This window comes from Falco cherrug, chromosome 6 (genome assembly GCF_023634085.1).
Source record: "Falco cherrug isolate bFalChe1 chromosome 6, bFalChe1.pri, whole genome shotgun sequence".
Taxonomy (NCBI): Eukaryota; Metazoa; Chordata; class Aves; order Falconiformes; family Falconidae; genus Falco; species Falco cherrug.
The window spans coordinates 42,223,327-42,242,450 of record NC_073702.1 but is presented as its reverse complement, the minus strand read 5'-3'; the positions used below and the strand labels follow the sequence as shown (position 1 = coordinate 42,242,450).

General features: G+C 41.5%; 1 protein-coding gene across 1 annotated transcript; it reads left to right on the top strand.

Moving 5' to 3' along the window:
• The first annotated feature begins 6,667 nt into the window (after positions 1-6,667).
• Positions 6,668-7,711, top strand: MAS1 (MAS1 proto-oncogene, G protein-coupled receptor). Its single transcript, XM_005443095.2, has one exon. It carries the CDS (start codon positions 6,684-6,686, stop codon positions 7,671-7,673), a length of 990 nt encoding a protein of 329 aa, XP_005443152.1. The 5' UTR covers positions 6,668-6,683; the 3' UTR covers positions 7,674-7,711.
• Positions 7,712-19,124: the final 11,413 nt, after the last annotated feature.

The window sequence follows — 19,124 nt, the reverse complement described above, 5'->3', positions numbered from 1 at the left end:
CTATATGAGGTAACTGGATATAGCCACACCATCTTATCTCAGCCTAAACAAAGCAAAAGCTAAGTTTACTGGCTACTTGGCACTCAAGCTTGTTCTTCCAGCCTTTTATCATGGAAAGCTCTGACTCATCTCTGTCATGTGTCATATTTCCTAATCCTGTAACTTCTGCTTTGCACAACTAAAGCTAAAATGGTCTAAACTGCCTATACTACTTAATCATACATGCCAAGTTACTACTTCCATTATTATCCTCTTCTCTCCCCAGTGGTTTCCTGTATTGTCTTACATACGTAAAATGAAATTGTAGAATGAAAATGCTGTTTCCTGTATTGCCTGACACTGCACAGCCGCGGTGGCCCTAAAGTTTGGTTGCCGGTGGGGCTGCCGGCAGGCAGGTCCAGCGTGTTTTCTCTTCTGATGTGTGAGGCTGCTGGGTTTGGTGCTACCATTTGCACCACCAGTGACTGGCTCAGGAGGGAAATAAGGCTCAGAATGATTTTAGCAAGGGTAGATTTCTGCTGGGGACAGACCCCACTGTTCCCAAAGTAAAAGCTGCCATCTGCTCTGTGTGTTAGGACTGAAGGGTAGGTCAACAGACGGTTGGAGTGCTTCTGAAATCCAAGGACAGAGGAGACCTCCTCACGATCAGTGTGGCTGAGGACAGAAGCTGTCTGAATAAGCAAGGTTTTGCGCAGGACTCATGGTGATTTCTCAAGAAGAGGGAGATAGGGAACAAAACGTTGGTGAGGCTTTGCAGGGACCCCAACACTAATGGCCAAAGCCTCAGGTAGGTGAAGCGTAACCAAGGGTGGATCAGAGTACGGAAGGAAGTGAGGCCAGTTTGTGAAGAAAGACGACAGCTGCTCTGTACTTCATTAAGGCCCAGGTTCCCCATCTCCGTGGCTTGCTGGAAGGCAGGCAGGGAGCGAGAACACGCTTCCACTTGCAAAGGACACTTCTTCTAAACCAACAGATACAGAAATATGTTACAGAGATTCTTTGAGAGGTGAACACTTGTTGGTTTTAATAAAGGTATGTATTCTTTTCCTTGCCCAGGAATACCTTCTCCATTCATTTTTTAGAACTTTGAAGAGTTTATACGTTTTCCTTTCCTCCCCCAAAACCACAGAAAGATGGGCAATAGGAAACCTTGCTATTTTATATTAGTTTCTCCAAAGCTCACAGCATCACTGAGAGCTCCTTGCTTCCCAGTACTCTCCCTCTGTTCCCCACCCCTCTCTGATTTGACAAGCTCCCTGCGATTTTCCCCTGGCTGCTTCCTCACCATCACCGTGACAGGACACAGAGGTACAAGCTCAGACCCAGAGCACCACATGTGCTGCACCCAGACGGGTGAACGCAGCCACCTGGTATAGTATGAATGCATCTGTACATCTCCTGTACCCACACTGGCCCATCTCCCCTCTGGTTGTGGGGCTGCACAAGTGGAGCCAGCCTGGAGTTGTGCTCCCTGCCAGCAGCAGCATGCCCAGGTGGCACACACCTCCCCCTGGTCCTGCGGAGCCTTCTCCAGCGTGGCACAGCCCCGCCGTGCCGAGCCCTGGCATGCCACCCAGAGCTCTGCTGGCGGGAAAAAAGAAGGTGCGGCTCAAGTCAGGAGTGGGAACATCTCCAAATCCTCCCATGCTTCACGACAGTCAGCCCATGAAGTTACCTGTAAACAGATCCCCTAACCTGCCACCGGTCTGGGCAACATGGGAATGGGCCAGACATCTCACTTTGCTTCCAGAGATTTCCAGAGCCCTGCACACCATTTTTGGGCTAGTCTGAACCTAGCTTTCTATCCACTATTAACTACCTTCTGACCAGCCATTTCAGAGCAGAACCTAAAAAGCATGAATCATTAGAAAACATCTCTGACAAAGGATAGAAAAGTAATCTGAAAACAGCTGTACCAAACTGTTTTAGGGGCCGGTATGGTCCCAACAGCAGCTATAAGCTGCCCACCTCTCCCTAGCTGCCTTAGCCTTGCCTCAGATAAGGTTCTTTGCATGTTCTCAGAGTACACTGAGCTTTCAGGCCCTCTGCCGCAGGCCCTAAATCTACTTTCATAAACAACATGTGGCAGGTCTTAACCACCCAGAAAGAAGTATGATTAATTCACCTCTACCAGCCTGCCAAGATCTCTCAGCAGGGTTTCAGGATTAAGCTGTTCCACACTGTTCCCATAAAAACACAATCCTACAATTGCCATTAACAGGATTTTACTACTGGCCTTATAACAACTGAGCAGCCTCTAACCCCGATTCTGGACTTAGTCTTCTTAGTCTTTATCTTCTTTTTTCTTGAATCTTAACTCCTACCTTAACCTTACTTTTAACTGTGAGCAGATGACCCATGCTGGCCCCAAAACTAGCTGGTGACATGTATGTGCACCTTCTTCACAGAAGTCAACAATAAATCCAGTTCTCATGACTGTTGCCTACAAAACACAGTCCACCAATTCCTACCCTTAAGGGAACTGGGCATACACTAGGATCATGGCTGATACGAGTAGGACAAAAGCTGTACAGCAAGTTCTGTGGTGGGTTTTGGGTTTAGGGTGAGACCAGCTCTTCATTCTGCACTCCTCTGGAACCTAAGCCCAACTCCTAACCTTTGTTTGAGCTAAGTAATTATGGAACAACTTTTAGCTGGAAAGTGGTAATAACTGAATGACCATCAGGAAAAATTGCACTGCCTGAAAGTGCTGCCAAAGCTCATCCCTTAGGGGTTTTTGTTATGGGTCATGTAAGCATATAATTAGGAGCTCTGATTCACAGGCACATAAAGGCTCTGTTATAAACTGTCACCTGTATCAACCACATGAACCCCTCTAATTTGGTTTATAAAACCTAGGTTGTTGGGTTGTGTTTAATGAATGAATTGCGTGTTCTTTTCAGGTCGTCTTCTGCTTCCAGGAATTGAAGATATAAGAATATGAAATTATTCAAAGGTTCAAAGCAAAATGATAAAAAGGTAACGCTGAGCTTTGTACATACATGGTATTTGAAAGTGTTAGTACATTCAGTTTACATCCACTGCAAAGCTGCTCTGTCCCGCTAGGTTAGTATCTCAGAGAAAAGTTTTAGGATAAATTATCATTCATGTCACATCTTGCTGTATATTCAGATTAGATTGAAATTAACAGAGTAACTATATTTTCCATCACATCTTTATTGCCAATACTAATTTCTAGTCCCAAGACTTGCTGGGTTTCCATGCTTTGTTATTGTAGCCACCTTGTTCAATACCTGAATAGTTAAGCTGATTCAGAAATAGCATTCCATCTCTCGGCAGCATCTGATACAAACACTCCAACAGCTGCCAGGCAAGGGTCACCCTATGCTATTCAACCTTCCTGTTAGTCCTGAAGTCACCGAGGATAAGTTTGTGAGCTATTTCCCTCAAGACCTGGTTTCATTCTGCTGCCCTGGCCACGTAGATGATGACTGCTGGTGCCCCAGGGACCAGTCATGAAGGAGGTGCTCTGTGTGTGTGACAGATATATCACAAACCACCTGTCCTGTGGAGACACAGAGGCCAGAGCATCCCTGATTTTGGATTGCATTCGTGCAGTAGGCTACGAACCCAGGTACCTGGTCAATCTTGAAATGTTAGCCTATTCCTACAATGACCCTTCTCATTACTCGTATGCATATTTCGTTTTATGGGAAAGGAACAGTTTTTTTTCTTTTTCAGAAGTAGCTTGAAACGTTTGGTCGCATAGCTGTTGAACGTAAGGTAGATTATGACTTAAGCCAACAAAAAGCAATTAGAAGTTGTTTTATTTCACTCTGGTTCTTTCCTAACTTTATTCTGACCCTCCCTTTGGGGTCATTTATTTTTCACATTAGTTAGTAGTTTTTCCCATTTGGGGATTTGGTAGTTTTAGTGAAACATCTAAAGGAGAAGACCAAGCAAACTCTCTCCTTTTTTGGCTAAGAATGTTTGTTCTGCTAATATCTGAATATAAAAACAACCTAATACTTGGGGCAAAAGCAGGGGACATCCTCAGGGGACCTTTCAAAGAGTTTATCTGCCCCTAGGCTTGTTTGAACTTTTCAGGGGAGACTGTTTAAATCTCAAGAATGGATTTTTTTTTTTTTTTGGTAGAATAATCTCAAGATACAGTTTTTACCAAGAGGAATGGACATATAAGACTAACACAAGGATGTGGCTGTTTTCTTTGCTCTGTGATTTGTTTCTTTCCATGTATTTTCTTCAGTCTGTGAATTAGTTTCCTTCCTTTTCTTTCTTTTTCTTTCTCTTTCCTTCCTTTTCTCTCTCTTTCTATCTTTTTTGTCTTTCATGCTCCCTCTCTGTCCCTCTCACTTTCTTGTTTTCTCATATTTAAAACATGTAAGACAAACTTACGAATCAACTTGTATTATTTTAGATGGCCTGTGGTGGCACAGTTCTAAATTGAGATTTTTCCTTCAGATCTTATCATCCCCAAATAGATTTCCTACTCACTTCACATATGTTTGTTTAAACTGTCTCCTGGTATTGTGGCAGCTCAGGACAACTTTCCGTATACTGCCATTCAGTTCCCACAAGAGTTAACTCCCAGGCTTTCAGCTAGATGACTCGCCAGTTACTGAGTGATGCCATTTGAAGCACAGCCTCAGATGATGAGCCTGGGGCCCTTTATTTGGCATGCCTCAGCCATCTGGAGCAATGGGAGAGCTGCACACTTGTGTTTGAGGGAGTCATGGTCAGAGTCTCTATTTGCTCCCCCTCTCGCCAAAAGCAAATGGTTGGAGAAGGTAAACTTCAGCTTCTTCAAGGAAGTTCTTCAACAACTTCAGGGAAATCTGAACAGACCATGGATGTATCTGGAAGGAGAGGATCCTTTCCATTCTCATCTCTGAATGCTGCCATGTTGGAATGACCTTGGTAAGTCCAAAACTTTTTCCTCTTTGTTTTACTGTCCAGAGGTAAATACTCCATTGATACAGAGATACGGAACAAGAACTTTCTTGAGTCTTTTCATACTTTTGAGTCTTTTTTTCACACTTGAGTCTTTTAATTCTGTTTTTCCTTTCCTATTTGTTTTAACTCTTGAAGTAGATAGCTTCACCTCTCCTTTCCTTCTGTGAAGCTTTACTAACTACGCTTCCAGCAGCACTGTGTTTGAACACCTTTCTGCATTTTTTGCAGAACACTGCTTTTGGGAGGCTTGCCACTCATTCTGGTCACTACATTTACTTGTTGCGTTCACTCTCTCCCACTACCCACTTCTCTATCACATTTCCAGCTATGTTGTTTATTCCTTCTGACTGGGTCTTAGAGGGTGGCATGGTCAACATACAGGTGGGATCATCATTTTTGTGCAGGTTTAAATGCCAGTAAGCCCTGAGGCTTCCCGGGTTGTTTACTGAATGCTTTTTTTTAGACTGTGATATCCTATCTTAAGAATCTGTTTTGAACCCAGGAAGCCCAAGGCTCATGAGTGAAAATATATGACTGGGGTGAATGGTTGTGTTTAAATAATCATTGCAAAAGTTGCTCCAGTAAAACTTCTTTACCTTGCATTTGACGTTCTTAATTGCTTGAGGAGCTGGGTAAATTCTCATTATGGCACGTTAATGAACAAGGCTGCTTATATGGATGAACCAAGTCAGCTGGACAAGCTTATTGTCAACAGTTGGTGCCCTGTTAACATCAGTAAATTGGCAAGGGTCCTGAATGTATCATCACAGGGGCAGCCGGGAAGTTAACAGGGAAGGGGGCATGAAATATTCATATGAAAATCAGCTGAAGCCAATGCTGCTAATTCTCTGTCATGAGATAAAAGGAGACATACAAAAGGAGAACTTGTTCCATGACTCAGAAAAACACCAGTTAAAACCATTACAACAATGGCAGGGAACCTTGACAATTACTTCTCCTTGTGATGGGTTGGATTCGTAATGTTTGCAGGATATTTGCAGTTGTGCTAAGTGTTCAGAGTGTGTAAACATGGTTAAATTATGTTATGCTATGATAAATGACGCTTGAAGCTGGTAAAAAAAGACTGTCTCAAAACAGTGGCATTTTGCCTTGCCTTTACCTCTGTACTTGGAGGGAAAACAATGCTGAGCAACTACATATTATTTTTACTTACTTTATTAAAGCCCTTCCTGGAAAAGTGATGTTGGTATCATTTTTTTTTTTTTAAAAAAAACAATAAAAAAACCTCTTACGAGCCAAATTCACTTGAAAATACACATGTGTAACTTAAAATTAATGTCATTAGCTTCAACGGGAGCTGAATAGACCTGTCTGGGAACAATCTAGGGCTCTAACAAGAACCACCAATGCTATTTGTGAGCACTGTGTCATGAAAGTTTGCAGTGTGATGGAGACAATGCTTGTCCAAAAGCTCTTTCAGAGTATCTCTTTCGCTGTGGTTCAGCACCCATAAGCTGAACCCTAAGAGAAGAAAGCTCAGGATTTCTGCTAGCCTGATGAGCTTAGCAATGTTTAACATTGCCAAGAGTAGTTCCAACTGGGTTTCAGCTAGCATCAGTATATCCAGGCTGGTTTTCCTTTCGCTAAGGCTTTCAGCTATGACCAGAAACTGAGGGTCCACAGAACAGAAAGAAAAGGGGGAGGGGAGGAGCACAAAATGCTCACAGTATATTTTTATACATATTTACAGAAGGAAGAGCTGTGCTATCCAAACTTGAGCTTTCCCCATGGATGAGTCAAACATAACGTTTCATCCCAGCGAAGGCACAGAGAACATCTCAATGCACAGAAACATTTCTACACAGGAAAGGGTCTGGGAGATATTGACCCCACTTTGGGTAATTATGATCATCTCCTTCCTGGGTTTTTGTGAAAATGGAATTGTCCTCTGGTGCCTCTGCTTCCAGATCAAAAGAAACCCATTCACTGCGTACATCACACACCTGTCCATTGCCGATATCTCCTTACTGCTTTGTACCTTTGTTCTGTCAATTGAGTACATTGCTGGGTTTGGATTCGCATATGGTTTTTACTATTATATAACCACCACACTATCTATTGTCTTCCTTCTTGGATATAATACTGGTCTCTATCTCCTGACAGCCATAAGTATTGAGAGGTGTCTGTCTATTGTTTACCCCATCTGGTACCGATGCCACCGGTCACAGCACCAATCGGCAATTGTCTGTGCAATTCTGTGGACTCTGTCTTTTCTAATGACGGTAGCCGAATACTTAACATGCAAAGATGATTCAATGAAGGAACAATTCGACAATGGCAACCATTGCCAAGCACTGCTCATCTTCACATGGATCCTGACTTTCATGATCTTCATTCCTCTAATGATTCTGTCCAGCCTGATCTTGGTTATCAGGATTCATCGTAACTCCCTGAGACCTCATTCATCAAAGCTCTACATCATCATTGTGGCCACAGTCATTGTCTTCCTCATCTTTGCCATGCCTATGAGGCTGTTGTATCTTCTGAATTACCACCACTGGTCGTCTTTGCTCAGCCAGCAGAACCATGTCACCGTTGTTCTCTCCACAGTTAACAGTAGCATCAACCCCCTTGTTTACTTCTTCGTAGGAAGCAGCAAGAAGAAGAGGTTCAAGGAGAGCCTCAAAGTGGTTCTTAGTAGAGCACTTGCTGATGGGTTGCGGCCGAGAAGCCAGGAAGTTGGCATGAGTTTGGATATAGCTGAAACAATTTTCTAATTGGAATTATTTTCTAATAATTGGACTTGAAAGGTTTAGTAAACCACTGCAAAACTAAAAGTATTTGTCTTCCGTAGAATGTCAAAAGTAGTGGTGAAATGGTACTATTAACTTTGGTGGTTGAGCAATGGAAAAATATGGACTAGAATAAAGTTAACTTTTATATGTATTTTCTTAATTATTCAAACACATGCTACATCCTGATGTGACTATGTCAGTCAAAGATACCACAGTGGAAAAGAGACAGGCCAACAGAGAATACAAAAAAAGGACACTGAAATATGTTATAAATAGTGTGACATTTATACAAGCACTGAGCACCCATAAATGCTATTGAAGTCATCAGGGCCTGTGTGTATTTGCATTTTTAAAAGTCAAACCCCGTAAACACAGGATTTACGTTACATCCTGGGATTTAGTTTCAACTGTTTCCAGCTTGTTTAATTGCACAAAAAAGCTGCTCCCGGGGGGAAACAGAGGAAGAAATCCACGTATGAGAGTAAGTCCCCATACATACCCAAGAACATATGGTGTAGCTTTGGTCTAAGCAAGACGTTTAAGTATATATTAAATGGTCAAGTTCCTCTGTGGTTAAGTGGCTACTTCAGAGTCTGTTTTCAAAGTATATGTTGTGTAATTTCTAGTGACATCAGCATTTCTCTGAGTCCTTGGATAATTTGGTACCTGGCACACAGGAGTAGCTGGAAATATAGGGATGTGGTCAACTCACAAAGGGCTTTTGCTCTAATTCTGTTGGGGCTGGCTTATCCCCAAAATGTCTATGTTCCTGCAGGATTAGTTATTCAAAGACTCAATGAGAAAGTCAGTCCCAACACTTGCTGTCCCAGCCACTTAGTATTTAGTTGTTCTCTGGAGAATATATATTCCCTGTATGTTGTGTTTGTTTTATAACAATCAGTTTTGGATAAACAGAAAAAAAGAAAGGTGCTTCACACAGTGCACAACTAGGGCTACACCGCAGCCACACTGTTCCAGCTGACTGCCCTCTTCTGTTGTACACAAGGGTATCAGGGCTGGTGTTTTGTAGAGTTTAATTCCCAGGGCCACTCACCCAGCTACAGTCAAGCTGCAGAGCACAGAAGAAAAAGGCAAGCAGAGGACGGGCCTATGTCAGATTTATCACATGGACAGAGAATATGGGGGGTCTGGGCAGTGAGCGAGCTGTGGCACTTTCAAAAGAGATGTCTGGGAGTTGCATTTGCTTCTGGTCCCTATGGAACTCCAGATTCAGCAGGAACTGAAACCTCCTGCCACAGGCAGAAGCAGCATCTTCAGCTTCCCGCCAAGTTTCCATTGGCACACTTAATAGCTAACTGGGGAAAGAAAAATACAACCTACCCCTCCTTTGTTGAAAGATTGCCAGTCCTAGAATAAGGAAGATGGTAGGTTAAGACTGAGGACTGGATGGGAATTCACATAGAGAAGAGATCTCAGAAGGATAAATATTCCTTCTATGCATGTGCTCCTTTCTCCTTACATTGAAGTGTTGCAGTATGTCATTGCAGAAAAGACTCAGGAAAAGGAAGAGGTTACCCTTATATCTTCCTAATTCCCTCACTCCATCAAAAACTGTATCTATGACAGCCCCTCTACTTGTCCCAGTTTTTGTATTTGAAACTCCAGTCCCAGGCAAGCCACCTCTATTGATTCAGGTGGGAGACGAGTGTAGTCTGCTTCTCTCTTAGGGCAGTTTCCTACGGTACTACTGGAACAACAAATCAGCAGAGCAGCTCCACGTTGCCGATGCTGAGTACAGGATATGGCAAGCAGGTCTGTAAGAGACCCTGGGAGGGTCATGGGGAATGAGCGTGTGTGATGTCCACGCACACGTGGCATTTGTGTGAATGCACCTGCTGGGGGCTGGTCGGGGAATTTTTCCACACTGATACATACCGTCAACTGGCAGATTAGGGTCGATCTAGCCCAGAAAAAAAAACTTTAGACTCTTCTCTAAAGCCATTCCCTACCCTTACCACATGGAGAACCAGAGAAAGGGGAAAGCTGCAGGAAACATGTTCAAAACATGCTTCCACTGTAACCACGCATGTAACCCAGTTCTCTCAAAGTGATTTGGTTGAATCAAGACATGTTACTTACAGTGCTTGAACATCCCCAGATTATTATGACAGGTTTGGGTTAAGGATCAGTATGCATGCAGCCAGGGTGGTAGATCTGAAGAGGCAATAATATGCAGCAGGGCGATTTGGATGTTCATGAGCTGAACAGGTGCTCTAGTGCTCTTAGCTTCTTACCCCTTTGCACTTGTGTCTGGCCATGTCCTCAAATGTTTCAGAATTTGGACAACTGTCCATAGATCAGTTCACAGAGCAGACAAAATTAACATTCAGCATGAGATGAACATCCAGAAGTCTGAGTAAGAATGAACAGCTAGCAGTTGAAAAATGATTAATGTTTCCCTGTCCACAGATAAAAATATCTTAGGGATGTTCTTTCTTCTTTATCACAGCACCTGATGACTCTTCTCTGTGCAGACAGGCTGCAGTACAAGGGGAACTGATAAGCACATTATGATTAAAAAAACAACAGGGAAAACGTGACACTTCATTTGTTGCACAACAAGAATGTAATTCTCCACCAGCTTACATCTTTAAAAATGATTTGCATCTGTGGGAGAGGGTGAAATAACCCTGTGGATCAGGTGGTGTTAATAAGCACTTTGCAGTAGTGCAGAACAGGAAAGATTGTCTTGTGGGTAATGTACTAGCCATGGAGTTTAGACACGTGGGTTCTGTTTTAATGCAGTCATGGCATCTAATTTTTCTGTCCCTCCATTTCCTGCCTATAAAATGAGGATTATATTATTTTGTTTCCAGTGTTGTGCCTTCACATTTACTCTACAGACACTTCAGAACAGCAGCTATGCCTTGATTGTCTCTTGTAATGTCCAGGGCAAAAAGGACTTAATTTTGCTGTGTAGTCAAGACAAGGAATATTCAGGGAAGAAATGCCCAGTATATTAGTTAGTTTATTAAAACTCTCTTTACCGCACTCCTGTTCTAACTGATACTAATGAATGTTGTGAGACATAAGAGTGTGGTCAGAAATGCAGAAAGTCACTTGCCTTGGCATAGCACAGAGGTTTTTTGCTGTTGTATCTACTCCCTGGGTGGAGAGGATGACATAGGGCAGGTTGCTATACACGTTCGGGCCCAAAACAATGCAGTGAGTTTGTGCGGCAGCTTTCCTCTGTAACTCAAGGACTTTGTAAATGATCCTTGTGACAGGGAGGGCAGACGGGTGAGGAAGAACATACTAGTCAGTTTATGTCTAGCCTGGAGCTCAGCCTGGGAAATCCTCAAAAGGAAGCTAAAATACTTGCTAGTTGTGCTGGTTGCTGACATAGAACCCCCTCTTGCTCCCTTTCCTAACATAAGAACAATCTACAAGTGCACAGGATTTCCTGATGTAATGCCTTGGGTCACTTCTGAGGGGAGGATAGGAGAGACAGTTCAATTGCAGGGTCTTCCAAAGAATCCTAGACAGATGTCCAGCAAGGTCCTAGGTAATTTCATCCTCCAGGAGCCTGGGATGCTTGGCTCTGTACGCACCTGGGAGAGCCTCCTTCCCAAGTCCTCCCACTCTGCCAGTCTCAGGGGGAGGGTGATCCACACACTGGGTTTTGTGAGCAGGGAGATTCAGTACAAGGGATCGCATATGACTCTTCGAGTTCCTCACATCCTGGATGCCTGAAGAGATGGTGCCTGGAGAGACTGTTTGAATCCTTAGTGACTTTCACCCTCAATATTCTGCAATCCTTTCCCTGCACTGCTTTTTTAACCTGCCAATACCCACAGCCCTTAGCTTGTTATGCTAGACGTAGACTATGTACTCCAGTCCTGGTGGTGGGGTGTACTGTCCTTTGGTACCCCCAGTGGGTATCTGGGTGAAACCTAGTTGGGTGCCCAGCTCTCCTTCCCCAGCAGAAAAGCCAGCTTCCCAGAAGAAATGCCAGCTGCTGCCTGCAGCTTTCAGTTACTCCTTTAGTTCAAGCGGTGGTATTCATAGCTTGCTGATGTTGCAGTGATGATATGAGTCAGAAGAGGGTATTCTCAGATAGTACCTAGGTCAAGGGAAAGCAGAAAATTGGTGTGAGCTTGCATGCAACTGCCATACTATGCTGCCTGGCATGTGTGTACTTTGCTGCTTCTCTTCCTAACTCCATGCAGAAATCACTTATTCAAATCCACTCCTTGGGACTTCTGGCTACCTACGCAACAGAAAGGCCAGTTTGCTTTCCATTTGGTTGCCCAGGTGCTTATGTGATGTCCACATGCAATTATTTTGCTTTTCCAGTTTACTCCTACAAACCTAAAAGATGAAGCACGAGGGTCCATATTCAAAGAAAAGTACTGAGGAGCAAAACTCTAAATTCAGAGAAGAGGTACTGAAATAAAGTAGCCTGCACAATTCTAATACTTCTGCCTTGCACATAATAATTCAATTTTTAATTATATTATTACAACCTATTTTTTTCCAAACTGGACTCTTGCCTCATTAAATACACAGACTGGACCTGCTGCAGGTAAAGTATTTCTAGAATCCTTTCCGTTGTTTCAGAAATATGGAGAGGAGAGGAAAGGAGAGGAAGTGGACATGGTAGTGTCCATCTGGCCCCAAATCCTATCCCCAGCAGTGGTCACAAGCAGATGCCTAGAGAGAAGAAGAAACAGGACAAACACATATCACACTTCTTTCTCATCCTCTCCAAGTTTCAACAGTTATCGGCTCAGAAACTTCCCAGTCTAGAAATCTTTTTATTTGGTAACTTTCAATGGACTTCTCTTCGATAAATACATCTGACCTCCACTGGAGGCCATACAAGTTTTTTATGTCTACAACACTCTTTCACAGCTTAATTAAATGTTTCCTGAAAAATATCCTCCCTTAGGTAGTTTTAAGCTGCCACCACCTAGATCTTTTAATGCCCTTAATTCTTGTATTGGAAAAAACTCATGAACAAGAACAATCTATTCTGATCAACCTGTCTGTGCCACTTGGGATTAAACAGATTTCTCTTGTACCTCCCAAAAGCTATTTCCCCTTCAACTTCCTTCTTTAAAAATAAATCTCCATGCTTTTAAGAAGCTCCTTTATTGACACTGAGTACAATTGTCCATGATTTTGTCACTCCTGCAAGGATCTGGATATATTATAGAAGCTACAGTGCAGCAATGTTTTCACAGTGGCATTTGAACCAGGTCCTATATGCTACTTAGTCAAGTCAGGGGATGCTTTTCTCCTCACCAGCCCCTGCACCAGCCATGGAGAGTCACTGACTATCTGAAGCAGCTGCCTTGGCCCACACTTTGACATGACAGTCACTTTAGCGTGGGGTAGCCCCTGCCTTGCATTACTGCCCCATGCACTGCCTTCAGAGCATCTTTGACCTCCCTCAGCACCTTGGCTGGGCAGTTGGTGATGCAGAAAACAACAACAAAATTTTTTTCTTTTCCAACTGAAATGTTAGTCCATAGGTTTGAAATCTAGACTAACATGTTAATTTGTTACATTGTTACTAACACGTAAATTTGTTTTTTATCCCAATCTTTCTCCAATTTGCTGTTATTATTCTATGACTAACACTGTCTACTTATATTTCCTCTATAGTTTGTACCTTAGTATTTCATGGTCACCTTGAAGGTTTGTCCTCAGTGGTAGGAGAAATAAATTCTTACTTGGATTCTAGTATTCTAACACCACTAAGAAGCTAATTTTGGGGTTTGGGTTTGTTTTGTGTTTTTTTGTGGGTTTTTTTTTTTTTTTGGAGCTGCACACAAAGTGTCTCTGGAATAGCAGTTAACTTTAAGTATTGATCCCTTTAAGAATTTACTTTATGATAAATATGGGCCTTCACAGTTGGACAGTATAGCAAATAAATGGTAATTCTAATAATAAAAAGTAACAGATTGTTGAGGTAAAGAATAAATTAAAATATTTATAGAAGCAAGTATTTTTATGTACAAAGAGTCTACAAAGAGATGTAGAACTTTTAACAGCTATGTGCAGAAGATGGAGTGAACACCCTGGTGCCACTGTTCTATCTCAGAAGAAAAAAACATTTGCTTAAATGCATTGGAGGAGGGTGCTTTATGCTCTATGTTGTCTTTGGTCTACCTGGATTTATTTTTTGACTCAAAGAGTGACATATGTGTTTCAGATATAACTTTTAAATGTTATTTATAGGAAAAAAGTTCTCTTTATTACGCGTGAAGATTTTCAGATGAACACATACCCTAAGGTCACTGAAAATACTCAATTAAATAGTATAGCAAAGTGTAATTATTTTGGTGAAAATAAATATATACAACCAGTTATTTTTGTTTTGAGTAATTTTGATAATTTTTCCCCTGGGCAAGGCCTGGAAGGGACCTGCCCCTAGCCAAGGGACAGGCTGGGCCAGTCAGACCAGTGTTGGAGCAATGAACAATGTCTCTATTGCTAACCATGGCATGGCTGAGGTCCTCTGTAAATATAGCTCTGTTCGCTAACTATATTCTTTATTATCAGCTCTCTTTTGACTCATTTATCTGTTAGCATACATATTTTTGACCACAACACTGGCCTCTGTTTCTTAGGAGCCTTCAGTGTTGAGAAACTTTTATCTGTACTTTTCCCTGTCTGGGAAGGTCCCAAAGCATCATTCAGCCACTATGTGCCATCCTGTGGGTTCTTCCTTGCTTAACCCCTACAGCAGAAGACTTTAAGCCTACAGCACAGCTGTGTTAAGTCCTTAGGCAGTCACAGCAAAATACATGCCATGCATCTCTCATCTTTCTATCCATCCTGAGTTTCCTGCTGTGTAGTCTGCTCATACTTCCCTCCAGTCTGATCCTTAGCATAAGACTTGTAAAATTCTGCAGAGACCGGATGCCTTCTACCCTGTCTACTCAGAGTTGCTGCAGCCATTACTTTCTTCTCTTGGTCATGTTCATGAGATTGTGTCCCTCCTGTAGCATTTGGATAACAAAACACTGCCAAGAGGATTGAACAAACTTTCAGTACCGCTGCCTATCATCAAACACAGTATCAGTCTCCTCATTATTGCTTTGTGTGAAGCGCCAAGCAGAAAAGATGCAGAAAATCCCTCCAAGTAGTTTTACTGAAGGCTTCAAAGACAAATAAGTGCTAGCACATCAGAAACCAGCAGCTCCGCCAACACCTGTTTGGGAGCCCATGCTCTGGGTCTGGAATGCACATTAGAACATTGTGAAGGTGAAAGTTAAGGCAAATAATACACAAAGAAAACTATTTTCTCTCTTGTGTGGCACAAACCTTCCGTCCTATTTTGGGACAGAACATACATGATATTTACTACTACTACTTTATTTCAGCTGCTAAGGAAATAACTGTCATGAACTATCAGTATTTATCACTGGTAAATCTTCCATCACAGTTTTTATTCACTTCAGTAAGGGTGAACTGTAAGATTTTTCTTTCCCATGATAACATTTATTATACCTTTAAATTTTGTGTCAGTACCTCAGAAAATGCCAGCAAACTCTTCAAGACAGTTGTCATTCCATGTCGATCTGACGCATATTTCTTAGCACATTCACATTCATATCTACATGTGTTCTGTCCATTTAACTCAGGTTCTGACTGAAAAAAGGTAAGGAAAATCCGGATTACTTCCACTGACTCAGGTGGAGATATTACCAACTCAAAACAGTGCAGTTTGGAGATATTTTTCCTGTCTTGTGATCTACATGGCAATCCATTATTATAATCTAATGTGAATCTTTAATTGAACCATTTATACAATATTGTTATTTGGCATTAATCCTGTAATGACTTAACCAGGCCTTCATATATACATTGCTATTGCTACTTAATTTTCTCTACCCTATCTTCTTCAGCAACTTGTGAATATAAAGCATACAGGGAAATGTGGTATCTATTATCAAAGAAACAGATTATTACTTTTCTTCTAAATGAGTTTATATGTAACCTTATCTCTTATTCTTCTACTTCAGATATCTTAAAATGGTTTACAGACATATGTAATGGAAGTAAAATGCATATGTAGAAGACATTTAATATTGATCTAAACATATTTATGAATGTGGCTACGAAAACAAAAGTGTATACATGAACAGAATATATAAATATATTCTAGCAAGACAGGGCGATAGCAGAATCAACTGAATAATGTATGCCACATATTTTAGCCCTCCACAAATAGCACATTATGCAAGAAATGTCTTGCATAGCTTCTTTCCCCTGAGATGAATATAAAGAAAGAAAAAGTAGATTGAGCCTTGATTCTTTAAACAAAACCAGTTTGGTCATTTCTCTGCTGTGTATGAAGTCTCTTAATATTTAAGTGTGATGGTGATGATGGCATTTTCATTTTAGTCTCCTTCAGTTACAAGGGAAAGAGAAGCCACACTACGCAGAGCCAGGAAAAAAGGAGAAATTTATCAGCTATCTTATGACAATCAAGATGCAACAGATGGCAACTTATTGCCATATATAGCACTAACAAATTAGGTGAAGTAACTACTGAATTAAAAAAAGAAAAGCATCTTATTGTCTCAGAATAAACATACAACATGGTGGAGCAGTAAGTCTTCCAGACGTAAGAAGTTTCATTTATTCACTTCAGCTCCACAAGAGACACCTGCAGGCTTTTGCCATGGCAAGTGGTCTTTATATATTTTGTACCAGCTTGCACTTCTTGCAGCAGAGGAACCACAACTGTTTTCAGCTATGGTAGGTGAGGGAGCATTATCACATCCTTTTGTGCTGAGCTGCAACTAACCATGAGGTAACCATGTTACAGATGAGGTCCCAGCTGCAGGAAAGGGAAACACTTAATCTCCAGAATTTAAAAAGTGATTGGAAAGATCAAGTCACTGGAGAGTAAAACATGATAGATTATCATATTTGGAAAGAGATGGTGATATTTTTGGAGTACATGGGTAATGACAACATATAGCAGCCTGGGAGCCTGCTGACAAATCTAAGTCAGGAGCAGAATAGAGGGAACTGTCAGAAAATAATTCTGAAATAACAAATACATTTGGAGACACTTTCATTTCCAAAGCCTGCCTTGCAAGTGGGGGCTGTGTTTAGTACCACCACACTTACATCTGCTGGTCTGACAGAATGCTCTCTGGGAACCTCGCAGTTTTGCGCTGTGTGCCCGTCTGGTATCGGCACAGGTCACAGAACCCCGAAGGATGGTGGCTAGCTCAGAGATGGCCACAAAGAGAAAAGCTTCTGGGAGAACAGACCGAAGTGTGAAGAGCAACACTGAAGTAGAAGTGCCCAGGACTGGGTAACAAGGTTTAAAACACTGAACAGTCTTTCACTCTACATTTACTGTCTTGGTAAGGTGCTTTGAGGTTAAATTGTTTGTGATAAATTTCTAGTAGGTGCTTCAAATGAAACAGGATTAGCAGAGAAATCAAATCATATTACTGTGACATAAAGAAGTTGTGCTAGTGAAATTTCATTGACTACCAATGAAAGTGCCATTGGTTTACTCTGGTGAAGTGATTTATATTTTACAGTTCTTGCTCTGCTTAGTGCAAGTCCACCGAGTAACCTACGCCCTAGCTGGTGAATCAGATCCTTCATCATTATAACACTGAGTTGTCACCCAAGCAAAAATAGCCAAGAGTCATATTTCTCAAAAGCTAGACCAAAGATGTGAAAAGAGACAGAGGAATACAAAAAAGCTGCTATAGACTTGCCTAGGCAATGACTCAAGAACGGCCTTGACGAGGGCCATCTCCTAAGCTACAGTACAGAACAGGGCCCTTTTTAGTGCATACACCACATACAGCATGTAAGGACCTTCCCAACAAGACAAAGATTTCAAATAAAGTCAACGTGTTTAGACCAAGTTGGTATCCTTTTACAGTTTCCTTGAACAATATCAGCTAGGTTAGGAAATGTCACTAATTATCTCTCTAACTGCATTGGGAAGCCTAAACCTAAGTCTGAGAAACAAGATCATCAGACATGGTTTTCCTCAACAGTCTGACTTTAATTTGTTATAAAGCAGGATGACTCATCATAACAAATCAGGAGGTAACCCTTATCAAGAGCTTGCCTTTGAGAACTGCTAGAGGGAAAGAAATACGGAAGAGTATTAGTGGAGCAGAAAAGGAAGGAAAAGGAGTAGAAAGAATTAGAGAACTGATGGAAGACTGAATGAGCAGCAAAAAGAACAAGGAACATTCAGAAATAATGGAAATGGGTGCAAGATTAGGAAGACTAAAGTTTAGGTTTAGCAAGCAAGAAAAAGGGAAAGACGAGAGAACCACCAGGTGAGCAGTGCCTCTGTTCTGAAGAACAGTACAGCTCCATGCAAGAGCTTTATGAAGTTTTCACAAAGTACAAACATTATTACTTTATTATAGTGTAGCTTACGTACAGCTAGAAATAAACTGTCCAAACCTCACAAAAGAAAGAATTTCCCACAATCCAATATAAAACCAGCTCTGGATTCTGAAAGAGTTTTTGTTCCTGTTTTTTGAAAAGGCATCAGATACGAGTGTTAAGGGAACAGAACTGAGAGTAAGAGTAGAAACAATCTGCCTCTCAGCCAGCCTGCACTGCACAGCTGCTACTGGCCACGTGAAGCAAGACTGTGAATCAGAAGAACATGAAATGATGTGACATTTGACGCCTGGCAAGTTGTAAGGAAGAATCCTAAAGGCCCAATATATTCATCACCTATTCATGATATGCTGCCTACTGAAAACCATTCATAACTTGGAAGTTTCAGCATGAGTTTCAGGTGTACTGGGATTTACTGCAACTTAACTAGCAGTCGTCATGCTGAGCCTCTGCTGAGGAAAAGGAAAAGGTAAGACTAGGAGATTTCATTTCAGAATATTTTAGCACTGTGCCATGCTAGCCAGTTAGCCGAGATGACACTATCATTAAACATGGGTGGTAAATATTTAAATTATTATTTATAAACGATACTCAGAATGAAACATTCCTGCCTACTTGCAGAACGTAGTTTAGGATACAAAGATGACTGACGCATAGCTCCCACCAATTTTTATTCCTGTAGATAGCTTTAAACATGGGAGAAATTCCATGGATCTTGAGAGAACCACTGGATCCCCCAGATTATAAAAGTTAAGGAAAATATACAGGAAATGGAAACAGCCACAGGATTGAAATCTGCAAACTTTTACTTTATAATTTTATTTTAAAGGTATTTGTATTTACAATGTATATTTCAGTATTTCTGCAGCTCCATGGCTACCCCTGCTGTGTTGCAACTTTGATTCATTGTTAGGTTGATGCACATGTATTAGTACTGCAGATGAAAGCAGAATTTCTGGGTTTTTTTCCTGTCCAACTGGGATTTTTTTCCTGACATTTCAATGTCTTTCTTTCTTGTTAGGTAGTTGTTCACATACTTTTCTCTGTATGCAAAGAAAC